At 37.3% G+C, this 21556-nt stretch overlaps 1 protein-coding gene across 1 annotated transcript in view; it reads right to left on the bottom strand.

Moving 5' to 3' along the window:
• Positions 1 to 21556, bottom strand: part of ROBO2 (roundabout guidance receptor 2) — a 168734-nt gene that overhangs the window by 71193 nt on the left and 75985 nt on the right. Inside the window, exons 10-15 of the mRNA XM_057376620.1 lie at positions 19461 to 19542; positions 18652 to 18817; positions 16853 to 17019; positions 12960 to 13081; positions 6174 to 6405; positions 373 to 497 (exon numbers count right to left, since the gene is read on the bottom strand). Of these exons, the coding sequence (XP_057232603.1) occupies positions 373 to 497; positions 6174 to 6405; positions 12960 to 13081; positions 16853 to 17019; positions 18652 to 18817; positions 19461 to 19542 (894 nt within the window). The remainder of the gene's footprint in view (positions 1 to 372; positions 498 to 6173; positions 6406 to 12959; positions 13082 to 16852; positions 17020 to 18651; positions 18818 to 19460; positions 19543 to 21556) is intronic.

Below are 21556 nucleotides of genomic sequence, written 5' to 3'. Positions count from 1 at the left end.
TCTCTTCCATATCAAGCTCATGGTATTTTTGCTTTTTAATATAAAAGTAATACTGCTTAATATAATTAATAATAACAATAATAACAATAATAACAATAATAACAACAATAACAACAATAACAACAACAACAACAACAATAATAATAATAATAATAATAATAATAATAATAATAATAATAATAATAATAATATTAATAATAATAATAATAATAATAAATAAATCCATAAGCAGTCAGCCCTCTTTCTCCATATAATTATATGGACAGCTGTGAATGCTGTCAGAATCTACCTCCATAAACAGTGCTGTTGTTCTGTAATTCAAGCAGGCTGTTCCCCTAAATACACAGCCCTCCCATCAGCCATGGTGTGTACCTTGTACTCCTGGATGACTCCATTTTGGTGATCAGGAGGGGGAGGATCCCAGGAGATGCTGATGCTSGTGCTGTTGTGGTTTCCAACTGTCAGGACAGTGACAGACTGAGGAGGGGCACTTGGAGCTACAGCAAGGAGAGGGAGCAAAAAGAAGGCATTAATCCATTTGCYAGGGCATGGATTCTGCTGAAGCAGTGGAAGAGAAAGCAGACAGTAGGGAAAGCTCACACTCCCTGCAGGCCTAGGGATTCACTTTTTGTCAGGCACTGACARTGTTGAAAAAGGTCCTTCTGAGCAGAAGCATAGGTTTGAATGACAATGTGGAATTTGTGGCAATGGAGAATCAATAAAAATCACTCCCCATTTATTTATGTTGGTCATTTCTTAAGTTTGCACCAGAATTTTCTCACACTTGCCTTTGTTTTCCATAATATGCATGGGTAACTACGGATATATCAACAAAGTCACATGTGAAGCTACTTCACCTGGCCTGGAAAGTATTTTGGTTCTTCTATTTCTACATGGTCTAATAATCATGCACACAGCAAACACTCAATTATCCTTTTTTGTTTCCTATTTGCTCTACAGGAAGACACTAACAGGTTTAAATGTAGAACTTGTGACTCTAAAGTGGAAAAGGGTTAAAATGTTCATGGCTTTACATCAAATGCCAGTGAACAGGGCAGGTGCTACATTAGGTCAGATAGATACTTAAGTCCTTTTTTTCCCCTAGGCAAATTGCTTTCTCTTCAGAGTCCTGTTCAGTTCAACCATTCACAGCTGTTTGGCTGGTCACTGCACATCARGGCCAATTCTACAAGACAACTGCTTGCCAGCCCTGCTAGTTGTCTAGAAGCATCAAAAACAAATAAAAATCACAGTTGTTAGCAGCCAGAGCTGTGCTGGCAGAGCCCCTCTTGCAGCTCCACCAGCAGCAGGGTGCCTCTCTTGGCTCAGGACACGCTGTTGTGGAAAAAGCCCCTCTGTGAGCATCTGCTGCATCTCCTTATGGGGCTACCTCACCATGGCTGTGGCTGCCGTGGCAGAACACTCCCAGTAAGGTCCTCCTCAGTCACCCAAAACTTCTTGCAGCCCCCCCCTTGCCCTTCCCTTGCTCCCAGGCAAGCRCTGAAATTCCACCACAGTGGCAAGCTAGGCCACCGAGGTCGACTGTGTTATATTAAGGTATAGTCCCCTGAGGGGAAAAATTTATTGATAGCAGCTGCTTGGAACTGGTCCTAGAATTTATTTATTCCATCTCTCCCAGTCCCTCTACCCAGTTTTCAACAAAACTAATAGAAAAARGCCAGGGAAGTGTGAACTAATAAAGCAAGCATATAGTGATACCTCTCCAGGACARTTTTCCAATCCACAGAAGCCTGTTGCTTAGACACATTCTGCTGCAGGAAAGTGTCTTTGTGTTTAACAAATACTTATGGAATTTGTCTTCTACATATTCTTCATTGCTTTAAATATGGTGTTAAAACATTTCATTTGAAATATGGAAGCTGATTTTGAAAACTTACAGTAAACCTTCATACCAGAACCTAAAATATTTATCAGTCTCCTGTCCCAAGTTCAAATCTAGAGAATAATCTGTTTTTGGGCATCTCATGTCATGTGCCAAGCTCCCTGACTCCAGCCCCCCTGGTCAGAGAAACWCCTTCACTGCTTAATTGTATGGCAACAGAACTCAAGTCTAATCTTAAACAGATATCCCTGAGTTCATGCCCATCCTTGGACCATGCTTCTGAAAAAGCCAAGAGCCCCTGGCACCTTGTATTAATGTCTGGCAGTTTCCACACAAATAAGCACAGCCACAGAYATCAGAAGTGTTCAAGTCTCCTGAGCCAATTCAGATATTCCTATTGTTCTCCACTCTTTGATTCTGGCTGTGCTCCCACGTCAGAAGCTCCTCAGCACTTGACCTGGCACAGGCKTGTGGAGCCGAGCTCAAATCCTCACCCTGATAACCCTGAAGAACTCGAGTGCTCTGCTGCAAGACTCACAAAACTTCAAACTTGGGTATCAGAGGTGAGGACAAGGAAACATACAAGATTACAGCAGAAAAAGAAATATTTCAGATGAAAAATGAAACACATATTACAGTCCTGGGAGGCTGCACATTTCGACAACTACATTTTCAGGTTATGGTTCAKCTGCAAAGCCAATAGTGCTTGGTAGAGTCTTTGTGACCTTGCCTGATGCAGAGAAACAGTGAACTGGAGGGGAGAAATGGAGCTGTACTGTGGACAATTTGACTCCTAGCCAGCTAGGGTGAAGCATGAAAAGATGGCCTTGGGCTATTCCTTGCAATCGTGCAAAGCATAAAATTGGTGAATTAAATACTTGAATTGTGTATTTTATGGCAAGTGAAATAATTTGCCACAGAGTAAAAAAGTTAGCATTTTTAAAGTCTACAAGTTATTCAACAGCAACAAAACCATGAATAAATGTGTGTGTGTGATATTAATCAGAATATTTTACATGGAAACAATAATCATAAGAGTAGCAAAGCTTAACACTGTATAACTAATTTTTGGTTTTAAGTACAATGGACCAACTCGCTCAAACATTTACTTTCATTATCAAAACAAAAAGGGCATTCAGAAACATAATGTTGTATATGTATACSTGGGGTAAGAAGGGAGTTTGAATGCAAAAGAAATGTAAATTGAGTATCATATTCTAAAATTAAAAAAAAACCAAACATATACTGTATTCATTTGTCTTTGCATTTAAACTGCATGAACATTCTAGTTAATATTCTACCAGTGTGTGTTGGTTTTCTGGGGGGTTTTTGAGGACWCATGACAACTTTGAAGCAAAATTAAAACTGCAGCTGGTAAATGCAGCTGTGAAAATATCATTTCAAGAGCCGCACTAAGGTGAGGAGAAACTGACAGAGAGAAGCTGATAAAAGCTAAGAAGACTTCCATTCCTGACTGTCACAGTTTGTGGTGACAAGCAAGATGCAGGACAAGTATTGCTCCACAACATTATTCAAAAAGAGATATAAAACAGTGSATGCAATTGACGAAAGAAATTATCTGTCTCCAGAGAAAGTATGAAAGAAACAGCGAAAATTATAAAATAAAATCTTTGATTTAGCTCCCCTTATGAGTGTACACATGTATGTATGTAACAGTTCAGCTTCCTTGCTCTGATAATATCACTCTGYAAGCTGGCACCGTGATATAAATTAAGCCACTCGTCTGACACTGCTGCAGTTATTAAAGAGATCACATTGAAAAATAACATTTTTAAAACCGTTTTCTCATTTCCCTTGCTGCTGGCTTGTGGAGAACACCTTGCCTGCTTCTTGACAGGTCAATTATTCCAGTGCTCAGCTTCTTCTTACAGATATGAAAGAACCCAAATCGCTGCTCATCTTTTCCAGACGCAGCCAAACAGAATTCCATTTGTTACCTTYGCAAGGCCAAAGAGGCAGGAGATGGATGGATACTGAACTGTGACAAATGTCTGATCTAGAGGAAAAGTCTAACGGCAGCAAAATTGATTTTTAGAGGTGGGCCTCAGAAGTAACATTGCATGTAAAATCCAATCCAGCAGAAAGCCCCACKATCTTTTGGTCGTAATTTGCCTTTACCAGGGATATTTGCTTTGATGTCGCAAAATAAAACCTTCCAATGCTTGTATCACTCTTCCAAATTATTTTCTAAAAATAGCATAGCTGACATTTTTTAAAAGTCAAGTCTAAAAAAAAATTTCCATTTCAAAATGGAATCACAGGCAACAGAGCATCTTTAAATAGACTGCCATTTTGCTTCAGTGAAAGAGAAGCAAACCAGTGTCATTAAATATCTAGTTGATGCTATTTTTGAAATACATGAACATCCATGTAATTACAAAGATACTATGAGGAATTAAAGGAAATATCTGTAGAACTGCATGCACTAAATGTCTAAATTTTCTCATGGAAGTACCTAATTTTATCACCCAAGGAAAAGGAATAATTTTTTACAGGAGGTGACATTTGTCTGGTGATAATATTATGGGTCCTATGCTGGTGTTTTCTTGAGAGGAGATACTTGTAAACAGAATCCTTGAAGGTTACATTAATCCACAAAGCAGATCCTAGACTGTGAGTTATACTTGTCTGTGGGCATGAATATTTTTTAAAATCTTCACTTATGTGGAAAGATATTCCACATGAACAAAGTGTCCTTTAAGGTAGAARATTACCTAACAGGCTCTGCTGGGAGCTAAGATTTATAAAAGAGAATGTCATTCCTCAAATATTKTATAGAAATAGACAGGAGGTATAAGACCTTCTCTCTTTTACAGCAGTTCTTAATTTACCTTTAGCAAGAGACAGTTAGATGAACTAAATAAACAGCAAGAATCAATTAAAAGTGGACAAGAAAATCTGCTAGTGAGAGGACAAAATCCTACATTTTAATTCCAGAAAAGCAATTTCACCTGTGAAAAGCTTTTAAAAATTTCTGTTTTCATTTAAAAAAGAACAAAACTAAAAAAAAAAMCCTTTGTTCAGACTGCTGCAAAGATAGTCTTCACCAAGTGATTTAGGCTTTATAATTTGAACAAAGAACTGGGAACCCTAGAATCCCAAATTCCAAATCAGGCTTGACTAATGCCTTCCTGCACACTCTTCCACATGTTGGAGGACACTGARTTTCCTCACCTATGAAGCATGAAGTGCATCCAAGCTATCTTCAGTTTTACTAACATGTTGGGCAATAATCATAACAAATCAAAGAAAAAAATGAGTAATAAGTCTGTTCTAGAATTAAAAAGTACTTGGCAATCAGCACTAAATTAAACCTCAGGAGAGTACTGTGAATGATTAAGATGCACTTTCAATAGGAAGGAAAGAGGGCACTCAAAACCCATTGAAACCATATGAACATTTTGAAACGTCACCAGTATTTCTTCCTTTTGCTTTAAAAAAAAAAATCAAAAATCAGTGAAACAGAGAGAAGATGAACCCTCACTGTTAGGACCATCCTACTTTCACAGGAGAGATTCTCCAGGCAATGGCTGCATTACATAGGTGGAACAGTAGGTTTCCAACAGCAAATAATTAAAATTACTTGTATCTCACCTTACTGCCTTAACTTTACAACGGAAACCCAGCAGTCTTGAAGTGCTTTATCACAAMTATGCACAAAGCTATATGCTATAGYTACAAAAGCTTAAGCTTTTCAGTAGTGTAAACTGTTCACTGTGACTGAATCCTGACTGCTTCAGAGAGGCTTAAAAGGTGCCCAGGGAAATCTTCTGCAGAACTGAATGGGGCAGTTTCATGAACAGTGTGCTAACAAAAACTGTGAAGTCATGTGCCCTTGAGACTGGAGTTTCTCCAGACTAGCTAAATATGTGTCCTTCACAACTCCTCATTTCCCAGCCAACTGTTCATCYACATTATTGCCCATTCAGAAAGATGTGCTTGGTATCAAACACTCATCTGTGAGAGCTTACATTTATTTTATTTTCAAAGTGCAGACCAAAGTCTTTAATTGCAGCAGTGTTGGTTACAAAAGTGTGCAGTGCACACTTTTTGGAATACCAAAAACCCCTGTACCTTAGAAGGATGTATCACCTAGAAGAATGTAAGACTAGTACAGTGCTTTCTCAGGGGATATTTACAGCAAAAGCTGAATATTATATTGAATTTTAATGTCACCTCAGTATGTAACAAACAGAAATCACTAGGAGGAAACAGAGACGAACACATGCATACACAGAACAGCCAAAATGGTCACTCTYCATTTCATCTCCAGTACCAAATCTKCCCCTTTTCTGCACATTTTACTGACCTTCCTCTGTGGTGCGAGCAGACTTTGATTCACTGTCCATCCCTTGGAACTCATTGAAATAAGGGCGAACCTTGATTTCGTAAGTGACGCCCTTTTTGAGGCTGACGAGGACAGCGCTGCGCTCGGTCGGCACTTTGACCTCCATGTTCTGCCACACAGCTGGAGCAGGCAGGCCAGATGTTTGGCGGTACAGGACTCGGTAGCCCTGGATAAACTGGGACTGCCGGTCAACCTAGAACCGACATTGAATAATACATCAATAAACATACTAAAGTAAAAAAAAAACAAAATAACTGTATGAGAAGAAAACAAAACATTTGCCTAGAATAATTTTGCCCCCATCAAAAAAAAAAAAAAATTAAGAATTAAGATGCTGAGTTTAATAATCAAACTGCCTTCTTGTAAGTTATTGTTGATTGTCTACGAGCGTTTGTCTTGCATTACWTATAGAATATTCTTCTTATAGAATATTTCTTTCTGTTTTGCTTTCTCCAATTCTATATATCATGACAAATACCACTTTAAATCCTAAAACAAGGCCCCACCCATGCAATAAATCATGAAAAGAGAATGCTGGCATAAGGCTTGCTGCATGTAAACTTACTAAGCACATCTTGGCTACTGATGTGCTGGAACAGGAGAAGAAAAGAAAAACAAATTTTTTTTTCAGAAAACGAAAAGTCTTTGAAGATACCCTACATGCTTACAGTAAGTCCATTATTTGGCTCACAACTCATGAGATGCAGAGCAAAGTAAAATAAACATAAGACAGATGCAGAGAAAACAACTTCCAAAGACATGTGCTGTTTCTCATGTTCATAGCCCAAGCAATCCCATTGCATCCTGGGGTTGTGATGCTCTCAGGCCATCAGATGGAGATGGAATGCTGGTTATGGTTAATATTTTATGTGTTGCTAGGCAAGCACAGTTCAAGATTTGTCTATGGAAGTTTAATAATTTTCTCCTATAAGCAGGATTTTTATTTGAAGAAAAGCTTTATATGTGTTTTATATTGAAGAGGTTGCACGCATTTATTTATCTTCCAAGAAAACCCCAAAACCAAAGCATTATAATGCACAAATTTTCCTGGAAAAAAACACCAAAAACCCYGAAACAGTCAAACCAAGTTGATTGTTGAAAGGAAACCAAACCCAGCTGCTTCTGTAGGTGCCAAAAAAGGAGCAAAGAAAGTGCAGCACAAATAACAAGACTGTACAGCTGGCTGTTTGGTAAATCTGTGTTATAACTAARATTCAACAAGTAGGATATTTCTTATGTTCTTGTCAATTTGCCCACTCAACGATATTCCAGAATTAGAGAAGCATTTGTTTGACTTCTCTTAAGAATAAATGAATTTAAGGCTGGAAACACAAACCACACTCTGTTATGCTCCTCCTATAATCTTGTTACAGTTTATTGAGGCATTCAGAGGGGACACAGATTCTCAGACATTAAAAAGCAAGGCAAGCAAGAAGAAAGCTTTATTTATGAAAGCAAGGCAGAAATGTCTTTCATCAAAACTGTCACTGTTAAAAACCTTGCAACATATGTTACAACAACATTAAGCTTGCATTTTATAAACTTCTCTGCATTCACTTTAAGTGAATTTATGMACTGAAAGAGGGATATAACTCACAATAATAGCTTGTTAATACCGAAAGAAACAAGCTGTGTTTTTAAGAAGAACATTAAGCAGCTGTTTCCAGATGAAGGGAGTCTGTAAATCAGAGTAAATTGTTTTTATCCATGTTTGACTTTGATTAACTAAATGTTTTATGGACATAAAGACTTCATGAACCTCACGTTTGCTACAAAATTCAGCAAAAATATTGCTTTCATCCACTTTGGAATACAGATTTTTAACCTAAATTGAAATATAAGGTTATGATGTTTAACAACCAAACRCTGAGTTTGACTCTTGCCTAACTTCTGAGTTAGAAGCTACACTGAAAAATGGCACAACTTTGTCAGAACTTTCCAGTTTGTCTTTGCTCTCTTTTTAAGCTCCACTGACTGCTGCCTAGTGGAGAAAACAGAAAATTCAGAATTGACTCTACTGAACAGTAGCATCGTGTTGCTACAGCACGGTATGGAAAGTGTTTTGTACAGCACAGCACAAACASAAACACACGCAGCAATTCAAAGGGAAGAGGACCCCTACACAATGCCTATAAAACACCAATTTTCACTCACGCATGCTTTTCTATCTACTTCCACAGAGATAATAAACAAATTGTCCATACACATATTTTCCTCTTAGATTTCTAAGATCCTAACTTAGGAAAGACTAAATGATAGAAGGAACATGAAAGCAGAATGCAGTAGCACCACAAGGCTGTGGGTGCTATAAACTGCMTTGATTTGGGGCTCACTTGAGTTTCACAGAGCTTTGAATTAGTAGCTTGATTACAACAGGGAGGAGTGATTTGCCTAAATATCAGATTACTGGCAGTGATTTCATCATTTAGGGTCTAGGAGGGTACTGACAAAAGAAAATATGATGCATTTTTAATGTTTTCTATAAACATCCAGTTGCATTCAGTATCAAGGAGAGAATACAAAGCTATCTCTCATGCTCAATTAAAGCCAGTCTGAATGAACAGGGCCTTCTGTAAGGTCAAAATGTTGGCAAATCTCTCAGAGGGTGCTTTAATTACTGAGAAAGGTGTTTTTTTTTTTGCTTTGTTCAGAGTTTTCAAATTGATAAAAAGATTACTCTTGGATAATTACATGGATTAGCCAGAAATATTTKTTGGGGTATATTTCACATATACAAACACATACACATTCATACATGTGTGTGTTTGYTTATATATACTTGCACACACGGTCATATGTGATACAAAGAAGTGACTTCACAATTTTTGCCATTTCTGTGGTAATGATGTGTCATGCCAAGAGCAGTCTGCTAAAAATATCCTTATATGCTTAACATTAAAGACATCAACTCAGCAATGCAAAGTTTGGCACACATTCACACCTAGGCGGAGTTGCAGAAATATGCACTGTGACTTGATGAAAGAATGTAATCATTTCTAGGTACTCTTTTTTTTTTTTTTTTTTTTTTTTTTTTTTTTTTTTAATGGTTGCCACTTCCTTGTACAAATTACTCAGCATTATTTCAGTGATTGCAGGAACTCTCTGCCGTGAATACTGGGGTCAGAGAATATTTCTAGTCAGTGATATCAACTCAAGAGGTCTTCAACAGTTGCTGATCTAAAGACACACTTTTTCCCTCAAAGGACAGATGGCAGAAAATGCAGATGCTCCTTTGAAAGGCAGGAGAGAGCAGGTCCCGGGTAGGCGCTGCTCAGCACTGACCTAATGCTTCAAGGGAATCCACATGCAGAATTGGTCCTGTGTGCTCCTTCTCACCTTCTTTTATGATGAGTCCATCGTGCAGGAAGCATCTGCAAAACCATTCTGCAGAACAGGCAACTCATTTTCCCCTGCATGTTCAAACCTGCACATGCCACAGCTGAACTCAAGACAGGTTCAAAGGCTGTTGTCAAAACCATCTAACATACTCGTAATGCAGCTTATGCTGAAGATAGAAGCTCCCTTCAGACAAATCTGCTAATCTGCACCCTAAAGACATTTTGCAATGTGCTCTGTAGTACGCAAATTTCTATCCCAAAATATCCTAAGAGATCCTCTGCTCTCACAGCAGCACCCACAGCAATACTGCAGGTGGGCAGAGTAACTTGCACACTGTGAACCCAGTGGCAGGGACTGACAGAAGTCTCTGGAAATTCAAACTGCAGCAGCATTTATGTATCCTGCAGGAACAAGGCAACCATGGGGGATGGTACTCTGCCAGACTGCCTAAAGGACTTGACTCTTGAAGCTTCCAGTGAAATACATTCATTTAAAATCTACATCAAATTAAAAAAACAGAGGTAAATATATTATCCTTCTGCCTGGTAGCCTCCTAGAAGGCAATCAGGACTTCAAAGTAGCAATTCTTYTGCCGTGTTGAAGAACTGATTTTTATTCCTGCTTCTGCCACAAGGCTTTTTGATWTTGCTGGGGAACATTTCATATTTGGTCACTAATGAAACTTTCAGTTTAATGCCCACTGAGGCTAGAAGTGCTGACCCATAGCTGAGGTCAGCTAAAAAAGCTCTTGGGAGTACAGAAAATGCTCTTGCAATGTGAAACGTTTTAATAAAAGTAAAAATAAATCATGTCCAAGGCTTAAAATTAGCCATTTCATAACAGTGGGCATATCTGACTCCACAAGTCTCATCAGCAATAACTATCTGTGCACCTCACCTCTCTATGTGTAAAGTTAGGATAATAACACATTTTTATCATTGTGATGTTAAATTCAGTATTATTTGTGAAGCACAAAATGTTACGGTTGAGAGCATGACAGATAAGCAAGCATGTGAGACAAAATAATAATTTTTATTCAATGCAAGGTTTCAATGGTATGAATTTAATAAGACCTGGCACCACACAGAGAATAAAGAAGATAAAAAGAAATGTTTAATAGCTCCATGAAGAAGAGAACCTCTATGTGACCAGATAATTACAGCTATATTTTAATATCTATACACAGGAGGAATAAATTTAAGCGACACTGAAAACCTAACTTTTGCCATTTCTCTTCTTATTTTTTAACACTTTGTAAGCCTGACCTTCTTTTCAAAGTGTGTGTGTGTGTATATGTATGTGCACATTTTAAAATTGCAACATGGTCACAGGGAACTATTTCCGAAAATTTAAACTCAAATTTGAAAAAAATAAAGAGAAAGCAAAACCAAAAGAATCTCATAAAGGAGGGAGAAAGTGGTGTTAATTTGCTGTGAGTCAGGATGCCAGAAACTCAGCAACCAAGGACATTCCTTGGCATTTACCCTTGGAATTGCAAAAARCCAACACAAAGAGTCTTATGATTCTCGTGGCACTTCTGTCCTTTTATATGATAGCTACACTATCTAACCATTTTATATTAATAGTGTGGTCTTTATTCTCTAGATAGAGAGGGTTTTTTTCCTAGAGACTGTGGTTAATTAATTGGTTTTGTTCTGGTTGCTGGCTAGTTTCTAATTAGCTGCTTCAGAGATCTTTCTTTGTGTCTTTCTTCCCTYGGGCAATTCCAAATGGCTCTACAGAGGCCTATGTGCTTGTCAGGTGCCATAGGGTCACTGCTTTGAGGGATCTTCCCAATAAGCTGGTACCCATAGCATTTCCAACAATTTTTCTTTTCCTTACCATTTCTTTACTTCTTACTTGTTCAGCAAGGGCACCAAGAAATCYTTTTAGAGGAATATATATATATCACACACACACACATAGAGACATATACATATATAGAAATAAAATACAATGACCTTGGTTACATGGTATAAAACTGAATTCTGTTTATATTGGAGCTGCAGTACATGCTGAAGCAAGGGCCAGCTAATGAATCAGTATTTCTGATAGCTGTCACACCCAAGAAAGGATTTTAAGAAACACCACATGGATGCAATCCAGGTTTACAATTACTCTGCTAACATCCAAAGTTTCTGAACTACTGATCCATCAGCTTGTGCAAAAGGTTTGTTACAAAGGCTAGTCAGTCTGTCCTGGAGGTATTGTGGTTGAAACAGGCAGCATTTTGAGAAAGCCAAGTCAACATCATCAATGGCAAAATGCGGTGACACATACTCTAAATAATCTTCTACAAAAGAAAAATTTGTTGGTTTCTCAATTTATTCTAATCAGTACCCTGACCACTGAAATCTGTCAGAACAAGGATGGTGCATAAGCCCCCATAAATATGGCTGAGTTGTGCAAAAACAACAGCAATCCTTAAAATGCACAATCTATCACCACGCTTCTTATCTCCTCTTGTGTAATCCCCTGCACACATTAAGCTCTCAGCAACATGACATGTAGAAAAAAAGCTCTGAGCATTGCGAATACCCCCTCAGCAGAATTCATCCTATAGAATTCATCCTGTTTTGGTGTTGTGCAGGGCAGTACTATTTTTCTCAATCTTCCGCTCGTGGCTCTCCTTCCTCTGGGCAGATGCCCCAAGAGCAAAGCATTTTTTTGTGGTGTGCAGCATCCTGGGAATTCTGTCCTGCTGTTACAAATCCTTTCCATCAAGCCTCAGGAAGGGAAAGAGAGTAATTTGAAAGCCAAACACTATATTAGAAATTCTACCCGGTAGTTTGACCCCTCAAATAGAAATGTTGTTAAGCACTGCCCAAAAGACTCTGGTCTTCTCTAATGAAAGGATATCCACTCATTGTGGATAAGGCTTGTGCTGGAACACCAGATGTGACACAGTGGGTCAGGCATTAGCACTACATGCTTCTGACTTCACTGCAAGTACCCTATAGGAAAGATATTTTTGAGTCTTGGGTCACTAAATAATAGGGTATTGTCAGAGGTTGCTATGACTTGAAGCAGAAAGTACTTTCTCATACAACAATTTGATGTTGATGTCTAACTTTGATTTTTTTTTGACATGCAGCRTAATGAATCCACAGATCAATTATCCCTTAAACACAGTCATTCATATAATGTTTTTCTAGCCAGACTTGCTTTGAGGAGAAGACTGAAGATATTGAACTTGCCTGACTAGAAAGAGAAAATAAAATGACTACTTCATTGCCATATATATCTATGTACATGCACACATACACACACTGCTGTATGTTAGATTGTCAAAGCACTCACATTGGGGTCAAGATTGGATCTTTTCTGGGTGGTAAAACACTAAAGGCATAAAAAAGCAAAAYAGGCAGACTGAAATGACTGTTAAGGTAAGAATAGCAGAAGCTTTACCGTCCAGGTGACTTGCACTGTTGTGGGTGTCAGCACTACAGGATTATGGAGCCGTACAATGACATCTCCCAGCTCCTTCTGCACTTGCCTGTGATCCACACCTTGTGCTGGGGGGCTGATATCTGCAAGGCACACATATGAAAGCATTACTTTAATGAGAAGTGGTATACATGGCATCAATAAAAATTACTGGGTAGCCTAATGACCTGATTCGAAAATCCTTTATAGTACTGTTTTTTAAAAAAATACAGCACTAAGGTTAAAACACAAGTTCCAGTGAAAATCACATAATGCAAACAAACCACTCACCTCTAGACACTTAAAAAATAATGAAATATAAACATGTTTAAAGGAGTATTCTGCCTAGATGGCAAAGTCTTCTCAGCTCTGGTAAGTGATGAGAGAGATGCAATGTTCACTAGTTCCAAAATACTCAGATAATAATAATGCTGCCCAGATGTCTGGAACCAAATAGGTTAGTATAACTGAAGAAAATGAACAGTGKTTTTTTTTATTTTGTTAGAGCACACATGACATTAAGTCATTATATGTTTCCAAACTTGCACTAAGCTTCCTCTTTCCACATGCCATGCACACAAGAAACCATACAGTAAAAATAGCATTTTCCTCTGCAAAGCAAATTTTCCCTTTACAGACATAGCTAATGAAATCTAGCRCAAATATGAAAAAAAGAAAAAGATTTAATTTAGGAAGCCAATCTGATTCTCATCTAGTAAAAGGCCAACAAAAACAAACTACCACAAAAATTTTCTCTTCAAGATGATGTGCCCTTCAAAGTGTGTGGGGGAATTGTTTCTTCCAGACAAAATCTAATTATAGCGATATTCAAAAAGGCCTGATAAATTATGGTCATGCCTGTCAAGCTATCTCTGAATTCTGCTTGGGATTCAATAGTCAAAGACAGTTCCTCATTTTTTTGACCAATACCATGTCCTTGTGAAAAGAATACATACATAAAAGTTTTTTCCCCTTCTGATGGACTTAAATATGCGAGTAGGTATCATGTGATTTCTTTTTACCTTCTAAACACTATTTAAAAGAAGTAATAGTTGCCTTAAATGTGAAACATTTCAATATAACAACTGAGTTTTAATCACGTATGTCCAGATTTTGAAAATATTTTTTGATGATCAATAAATTGGGTTCATGATTGTGGATTGTTATGGGTTCTGAACCATCAATAAACAATATTGCCATAGGCTTCTATTGATATCCAAATTAAAATGGATCCATGGATCTCCAAAGGGAATGTAATCCCAATATGAGTGTCAGTGAAGGTGCTTGTCTAGCWAATTATGTTTATTCCAAGCAACCAAGAAACAGATATTATAAAATAAAWCTGTAAGACAGCAACTCAGACTGGTCTACAGGATGATAATTTATGCTCYTATCCACAACAGCCACAATCCTTGGTACAAAATACCTACAGTTATCCATGGCTACATTTTAGGTTGTTATCCTGTGGTATACAGCCAAAGTACCTGTATTCCCTCAGAGGAAAAGACATTTCCACACAGTATGTTTACATGAACAGCATTTCATCATTTTAATGGAACACATGTCCTGAAGTAACATGGACTAATAACAGTAAGAGATGAATGCCAGAATATACACTTGAAAACATATGCATGTGTGATTCTCCCAGGGTAATGTCATTTTCATGTTACTAGGAGGCTCCTGGTGGAAAAGCAGTTGATCTAAGGGTATCATTAAGTACTGGAATAACAGAATCAATGACTCAAACAAAACTTGTTCAAGAAGCTACATCCTAACCACAATTGAATTGGTTAGGTTTTTTCTCTAACCCCTCTTTTATCATCATTCAATGAACATACTGAGTAGTTTGCTATTAATTTAGATTTCAGAGATAGGAATACATATATTTTTTTGAAAGTGTTTTTTAAGTAGATGGTGTCATCAATTAATAATCCAACAAGAAATCAACTCCTTCATTAGAAGAGTTACTGATTTCTCTGTCCTGATTTCCCTTAAGTCATATAAGGTAAAACTTTTGAAAGTACCTGATTATCTAGTTGTAGATCACTGGTGAAAATATACATGAAAACTTAAAACATGTATCTGCTTTACTAAATACCAGGATATTAAATGTTCAGCTATTAAAGCTACTACAGACACCTGTTGCAAATTATTATTATATAGCTCTGCTATAGCTGCTTTGTTATTTCTCCATGGCCACTGTGAATAGGCTTTCTACTGTGTGTCAGCTTCTTCTGTGAGYCTGAATTGAATTCAGGCATAATTAGAAATCACATCAAAACATTATGTTAATTTTCAATTGATTTTATGATTTAATTCTATTAAACTGCAGGCTTGCAAAGAAGCTATAAATCCTGTACATGTCTCAGTGTGCTTGACTGCTAAACAGCTTCTGGAAATGGAAGCTGCAACACATGCTGTAGCTAATTAAAAGACATGTTTTTACTGAAATCAAATTGCTTGTCAGTATGTCAGATAAAAAGTCTATACTTGACACTCAAATGCCAAACAAAGTTGTTTTTTTTTTAGCTAGGTGATAAGTTATGCAGACTAAAAGGCTGTTGCAATGAAAAGCATGAGTCACCCTATAATAATGGGAAAATAAGGAAGAAGAAAACTTGTGATACTCTATGGACAGTCAGACCACGAAATCCCAGCACAACTCACTCCTCCAGCTTTTCAGAAGGCAGTTCTGTTTCTCCTTTTCCAGACATGATTACTATTTTGAGGATATTCAGGACAGATTTGTTCAGTACTAGGCTGGGATGAAGGAGGAWGGATGTGATGGTTATGTGATAAAGAAATATTACCCTACTCTTGTTTATCTTTTTCCATCCAGCAAAGGACCCAAACAACTCACAATACACATGCTGGAGACCGACTGAGGATGTGCTGTCTGTATGCAACGTTAGACAACAATAAACAGAGACAGAGGATTTAATTTTAAATTAACTGTRACAGGAGCTTTTAATTTGCACTCAAAAAATTATGATTCCAAAGAATTATGAATTCTTGTATTATGATGTTTAACATAGAACTACATTCTTGAATGAAGTATTCAAGCAATGCCTTGTCAAAGCCAAAACAAAAAAATCAATGCTGTGAAGAGAAATTTGTTTGTGGCAGATATATTCATTTAGAGCTTGATGCAATGTGAACAGAATTCAACAGTTGATTCAATAGCAATGGAGAATCACAGCTACCAATCCTATCATCACCCTACAAATAACGGATGTCACTTCAGCTTTCCCTCCTGGTTTTTGCAGTGGATTAATGCAAAAAAAATCAGAAATGTAGGTATATAAATAGAAGGTCCATACCTTTCTCAGAATAACGTCAATATATTTTTAGCATACAGATACCTTAATTTACATGAGTTCTSTGCCCAAATGTTGGATCAGTTTAACCAACACACTACAGATATTTAGTGTATTTCTTTTGTTTAAAACTGATTCTGAACACGGCGTCTGCCTGTCATAAGCACTTGTTTTCATAGTATATCCCTATAATAGTAATGGAGAGGAAGAAAGGACATGGAAAGAAAAGATACTGAGGGAGGAGGGTATTCAGAGTTCCCTTCAGGAAAGCTTGGGTAACTCCCATTACTTTCAATAGAAACCAGGGGCACATAGAGTCTAAGTGAACTGCAAACCAAAAGGTCTGCACTGTAGAAAGGATTAAAGAGGTGACCTTTCTCTCCTAAGCCMCAGACTGCAGCAAACATTGGACTACTTTTATCTTTACTGGTTCAGCTCAAATCRTGATTCCTACAGTGAGTGTGCTAAAGCCAAATGGCCAGAATGACCTAATGGTCAACTCTCAGGTCCTTCTTGCTATTTTAGCTCAAGCACATAAACCTTTGAACTCCCCCTCACCTTGAGTTCGGACGGGGTCKGACATAGGGCTGGGGTCGCTCAGCCCCTGGGAGTTGATGGCTCTGACCATGAACAGGTAGATGGTGTTGGGGCGCAGGCCTCTCACAGTGTACAGGGTGCTCTTCACGTGGTTGGCCACCGTTTGCCAGCTATTGCTCACAGACTGACTGCAGCGAGAAAAGATTTGCAGATTATAAACTAATACAAGAGAAAAAGAAAGAACCTGTTTTGCAACCCAAGATCAACTTTAAATACAGAAAAAAGTAGTAAAAGCAGAGTGAAATTAAAAGTATTTTCTTCATTAACTCATCTAGACGGAGTAAAAAATTTAACGTGGCTGTCAAAAGTATTTCTCCTTGCAAAAGAAGTAAAACCTTTTGCTATGTCTCTAAAATAAATACCTGCAAAAGGMAAGGATGGAAAGTTGTAAAGTAAATTTGAATGATAAACAGCCTATTCTTGAACAAAAGCCTTAGAAAGGAAAGTTCTGTAAAAAGAATAATTTTCTATACTGCTAAGTAAACTATGTCAATAAATTGTCATTGGAAGCAAAGTACTCTCCTTGAACTAAATTCACACTCAAAAAGAATTTTTCAAAACATGCTTTGGAATGGAGCAAAGTATATGAAAWTTTTTTCTGTCACTACATTTTCAATTCAACATTATTATAATTAGATTGCAATCCACCATATGAAAAGATTTCAAATGTGATTGTTAAAATAGCTTTTAATGAAAATGTCTGGTTTTTGTAAAAGTTATTGATGGGATGCCATTAAAGCTTATCTAGGGTGAAACATCAGAAAAGTTTAAAGAGAAAATTTTATTTTACTCTGCTTTGTTGTATAGCATTGATAAGAAAATTTTAAATGTATGAAAAAGGAAAAGGAAAGCTAYAAGATTTACGTTGTCTCAACTGCTTCGTTCATGCAATGCATAAAGAGTAAGTTCTAGAACAAAACCTACAAACTGCAAATAGAGTACTGTTCTTTACATATAGTATTTGAGCTAAAATTGTAATGCATATTATTATGAAAAATTCTTGCATGAATTTTAACTTACAGATGGTCTGAAGTATTTGTCATTTCTTTAATATCTGGATTAAAGTACATATTTAAGAACATGTGGATTTTCAAACTGAAATGTAACCTACAGACACATGTCAGAGTATGGCCTGTGCTCAAACAACCTTGTTGAACTGGAGCACAGGAGTTCTTTTGTGCCACACAGTCATTGCTGCTGTGTGGAGGGGAACACCTGGATTATTTTCACCCTCAGGCTGCAGGATAAAATCCTAAATTATCAACACTGGTCTTTTCAGTTAAAAGTTTTCATCTATCTAAAATGCTAAAAAAATAAGAATTTAAAGAACTTTGACTCCTTAACAGGTACTGCTTTAACAAGAGCAGGAATTAAAGTTTACAGAGAGGCTTCAGGAATACCCATTTATTTTCATATTATCTGTACTGTGATAGCCAAGAACCAGCAGCATTCCCTCAGGAGACTTTCACTGATCATCAATGTTAAAGAAAAAGTAACAAATAATTACTACACTGTTCTGTTATATTCCTGTTGATCTGAAGAAATAGATGTCCTCCAATTAATCACTTAGAAAAAAGTGATAAATTTCCAAAGAATCAATGTAAAAATATGAATCAATGCCTTCTATGGAGTTGAGTCATTTAATGAACTTCCAGTGATATGTGTAGAGTCCAAAAGAACACCACAATACCAGGAGAACAGCTGGTACCAGTGTTTAAGCAAAATTATAAAGAAGCTTAAAAGTGGTGTAATTCACATACCTAAAAGCCTCAATGATATATGCACTAGCTGGTAGGCTTCCAGGGGTCCCTGGCTGCCAGGACAGGGTGACGCTGTTCTTAGTGACATCAGTGACCTGAGGCTTGGATGGTGGCCCAGGGAGGTCATTTACATCATAACTTTTACTGACTGCTGCTCCACCGGATTCTGTGAAGGACAAATACAAAACAATTACTTTTTATCCTTGGTTGTATAATTTGATCAAGGTGGAAGATCAAAACGAAAAACATGGCAAACATCTGCAAAATCAGCATAATGAATGTTCTTAATCTAGAAAGAACTAAGTCAACAAGTGCATTAGTACCACATGCTTTTGTATGAAGAGGTATCATTCTTTAAGTATAACATGAAAGAAAAAAAATGCAAAACTCAAAAGGTTATGCATAAATATTAAAAAAAAGATAGAAATAAAAAAGACAGTAATAAAAAACTCAGCTTGCTGAAATGTACATAAAATACCAAAACCTGCAGTACTCATAGAGAGCACTTTGGACTTTTCTTGCCCAAATCAATTACTGCATAAATCTACATTTTATTAATATTCCTCCTAGAAGAATTAYAGCATACTGCTGTCACTGGGCACAAACACAAAAACTGTCACCCTGCCATTGGGTATTATGAGATAACAGCAATGAAATGCAAGGTGTTTGAAGGAACACAGCCTTCTCACCCAAAACTTTTCCATGCCAAGCCCTGAAGTTCTAGAACAGATGATTTGACTCACACTGCTCTCCTATGATCTGCCCTTTCCTCGTGTGCCAAGTGGAACACAGCCCTGGGCACCGCTTACCTGTCACCTCCAGCACAGCACTCCAGGACGTCTCCCCACTGGAACTTGTAGCAACGCAAGTGTAGGTCCCAGTGTCGGACAGCTGGACATAAAAAGGGCATGAGGGCAGCTTTAACAACCTTTCAGAATCAGCTGAGTTTAYTCCAATTTTCTTTTTCTAAATGATCCTTGCTAAGAAGGACTTAGCCTACATTTTACACCAGACTAGAAGGCACCAGACAGTTTCAAGCAATCATTTAATGGTGGCTTGCTTTTAGAGAACTATAATAAGATTACTTGCTTCTAATATTTTACTAATTCTAATTTTCATATCGTTAATGGTACTTTAAATGCTCCAGAAAGGATGTTCTTGACAGTGTCAGTGTTTGCATTGCTTCCAACAAATGCAGGTGAAATCAGCTAACAATATAACAACAATTRAGCTCTTAGAGGGTAAAATCTCAGCATTCATTATCCCATGATGACCAAAGGTACAACTTCCAGTGCCAGGAAGGATGTTACATCACCTTAGACTCTTAGGACMGATAAAGTAATTTCTGTACAGGCCACCACACATACAAATGCTGCTGAGATTTAACAGTGGTTCTTTCTACACAGACAGTCCTCCAAGCAACTTCCAAACACCAACATTAAAGTAGATCCTACACCACGCTTACCTTTCTTCTGTTTCACATGGGATTTTATTTTAGGCTTCAAAGGCCCTTTGATAGCAGAAAAAAAATGCATTTGTATAAAACTATTGTGATTCCCCTGTCAATTCAGCTATTTTAAATTTATTTGGGGAAACTGCTTTGAATTAGATTTCCAACATTAATCTAATCACTGTATAAATTGTTTTGGTTTGGCAAATTTRCCAAGGGTTTTCCTATTCCCTATTTAAATTTAAAATAAAGATTTCTGAGTCAAGAACTAGTGAAGACTTCTAATGATGGATGGAAAGTGGTAACCTCACAAAGCACAAAATATATGGAGGAGCTCTCCTTCCACAATGCATAAGACATTGTAACCTGAAGGTGGAAGCAGAAGAGGGTGAGTGCTGATTCTAGTGATTAAGAAGAACTTTATTCACCATCACATGACTTGATGGAAAGAGAACTGTATCCAAGAAGCTTTATTGGACTTAAAGGAATTGTAATGGGTTTTCTGTTAAATGCAGATTGGCACTCTAGCATATGACCTTATATGTCACTCTTCAAGAAGAATCTCAAGGCAAAAAAGCAAGATGTTCTTTAGACTACTTGCTGAAATATATTTTAATTGATTTTTAGCTTTGTCATATATTAATTGTATTGCTATTTTCTTCAMATACACTGAGACTGCAGTGTACCATTCTTAGGGGAGGAAGCAACTCATTAATGCCAGCTCAGTTTTCTGAATGAGCGTAACTTGCATTTCAAGAGATGGTTTTGTGCGTGAAATACAAGCAATAATAAAACCCCTCTGACAGTGGCTCAGAGACTCAAAATACAGCAGTGCTGCTAATGAAAGACTCTTGAAAGGAGAGATTTTCCAGAGGAGAGGGTCTTATAGCATTCTAAAGAAGTGTTTTATTTCACTTCCTCTGAGATTTTATTAAATATATAATTCTTCATTACCTGATAATAGGGAATATTTCTCAAGGCCATGGTTCTCAACTTCATTTGTGTGCTACTGTGACAGATGGTGTATGGCATACTCAATGAGGTATGTGGTGTACACAACACAGTAACTTGAAGAAGGCAAACAACACATAAAGCAAGCTGGGGATACACTGCTTATTGCAAGTTATGGCAAATTATCTAACTTCCAGACTGTGGATGGATTAGATACAGACATAGTGTGTTGATAATTCAATTATTTATACTTTTTTTTGTACTATGGGGAAAAAAAAAAAAAAACAAACAGAGAGCTGAATGTGAAAATCTTTACTATTCAGCAAAATGAAGTTTTGTTCCTCAGTTAATGCAGGTGTCTAAYCCTGGTGTGGCACATTTCTATGGCAGAAGGGAGTTTTCCATCAGTGTTGACTTGTCTGAAGGACTCCTGAGTGAGTGACATATGTGAGTTTTTAGTTGTCTCTCTCAGGGCAACTGATGGACTGGCTCATCAGAAAAATC

The sequence above is a fragment of the Malurus melanocephalus genome, unplaced genomic scaffold, assembly GCF_030028575.1.
Source record: "Malurus melanocephalus ecotype Western Australia unplaced genomic scaffold, MMel_1.1 scaffold_285, whole genome shotgun sequence".
NCBI lineage: Eukaryota > Metazoa > Chordata > Aves > Passeriformes > Maluridae > Malurus > Malurus melanocephalus.
The sequence above is the reverse complement of the archived record's forward strand: the minus strand, read 5'-3'. Positions and strand labels throughout refer to the sequence as shown.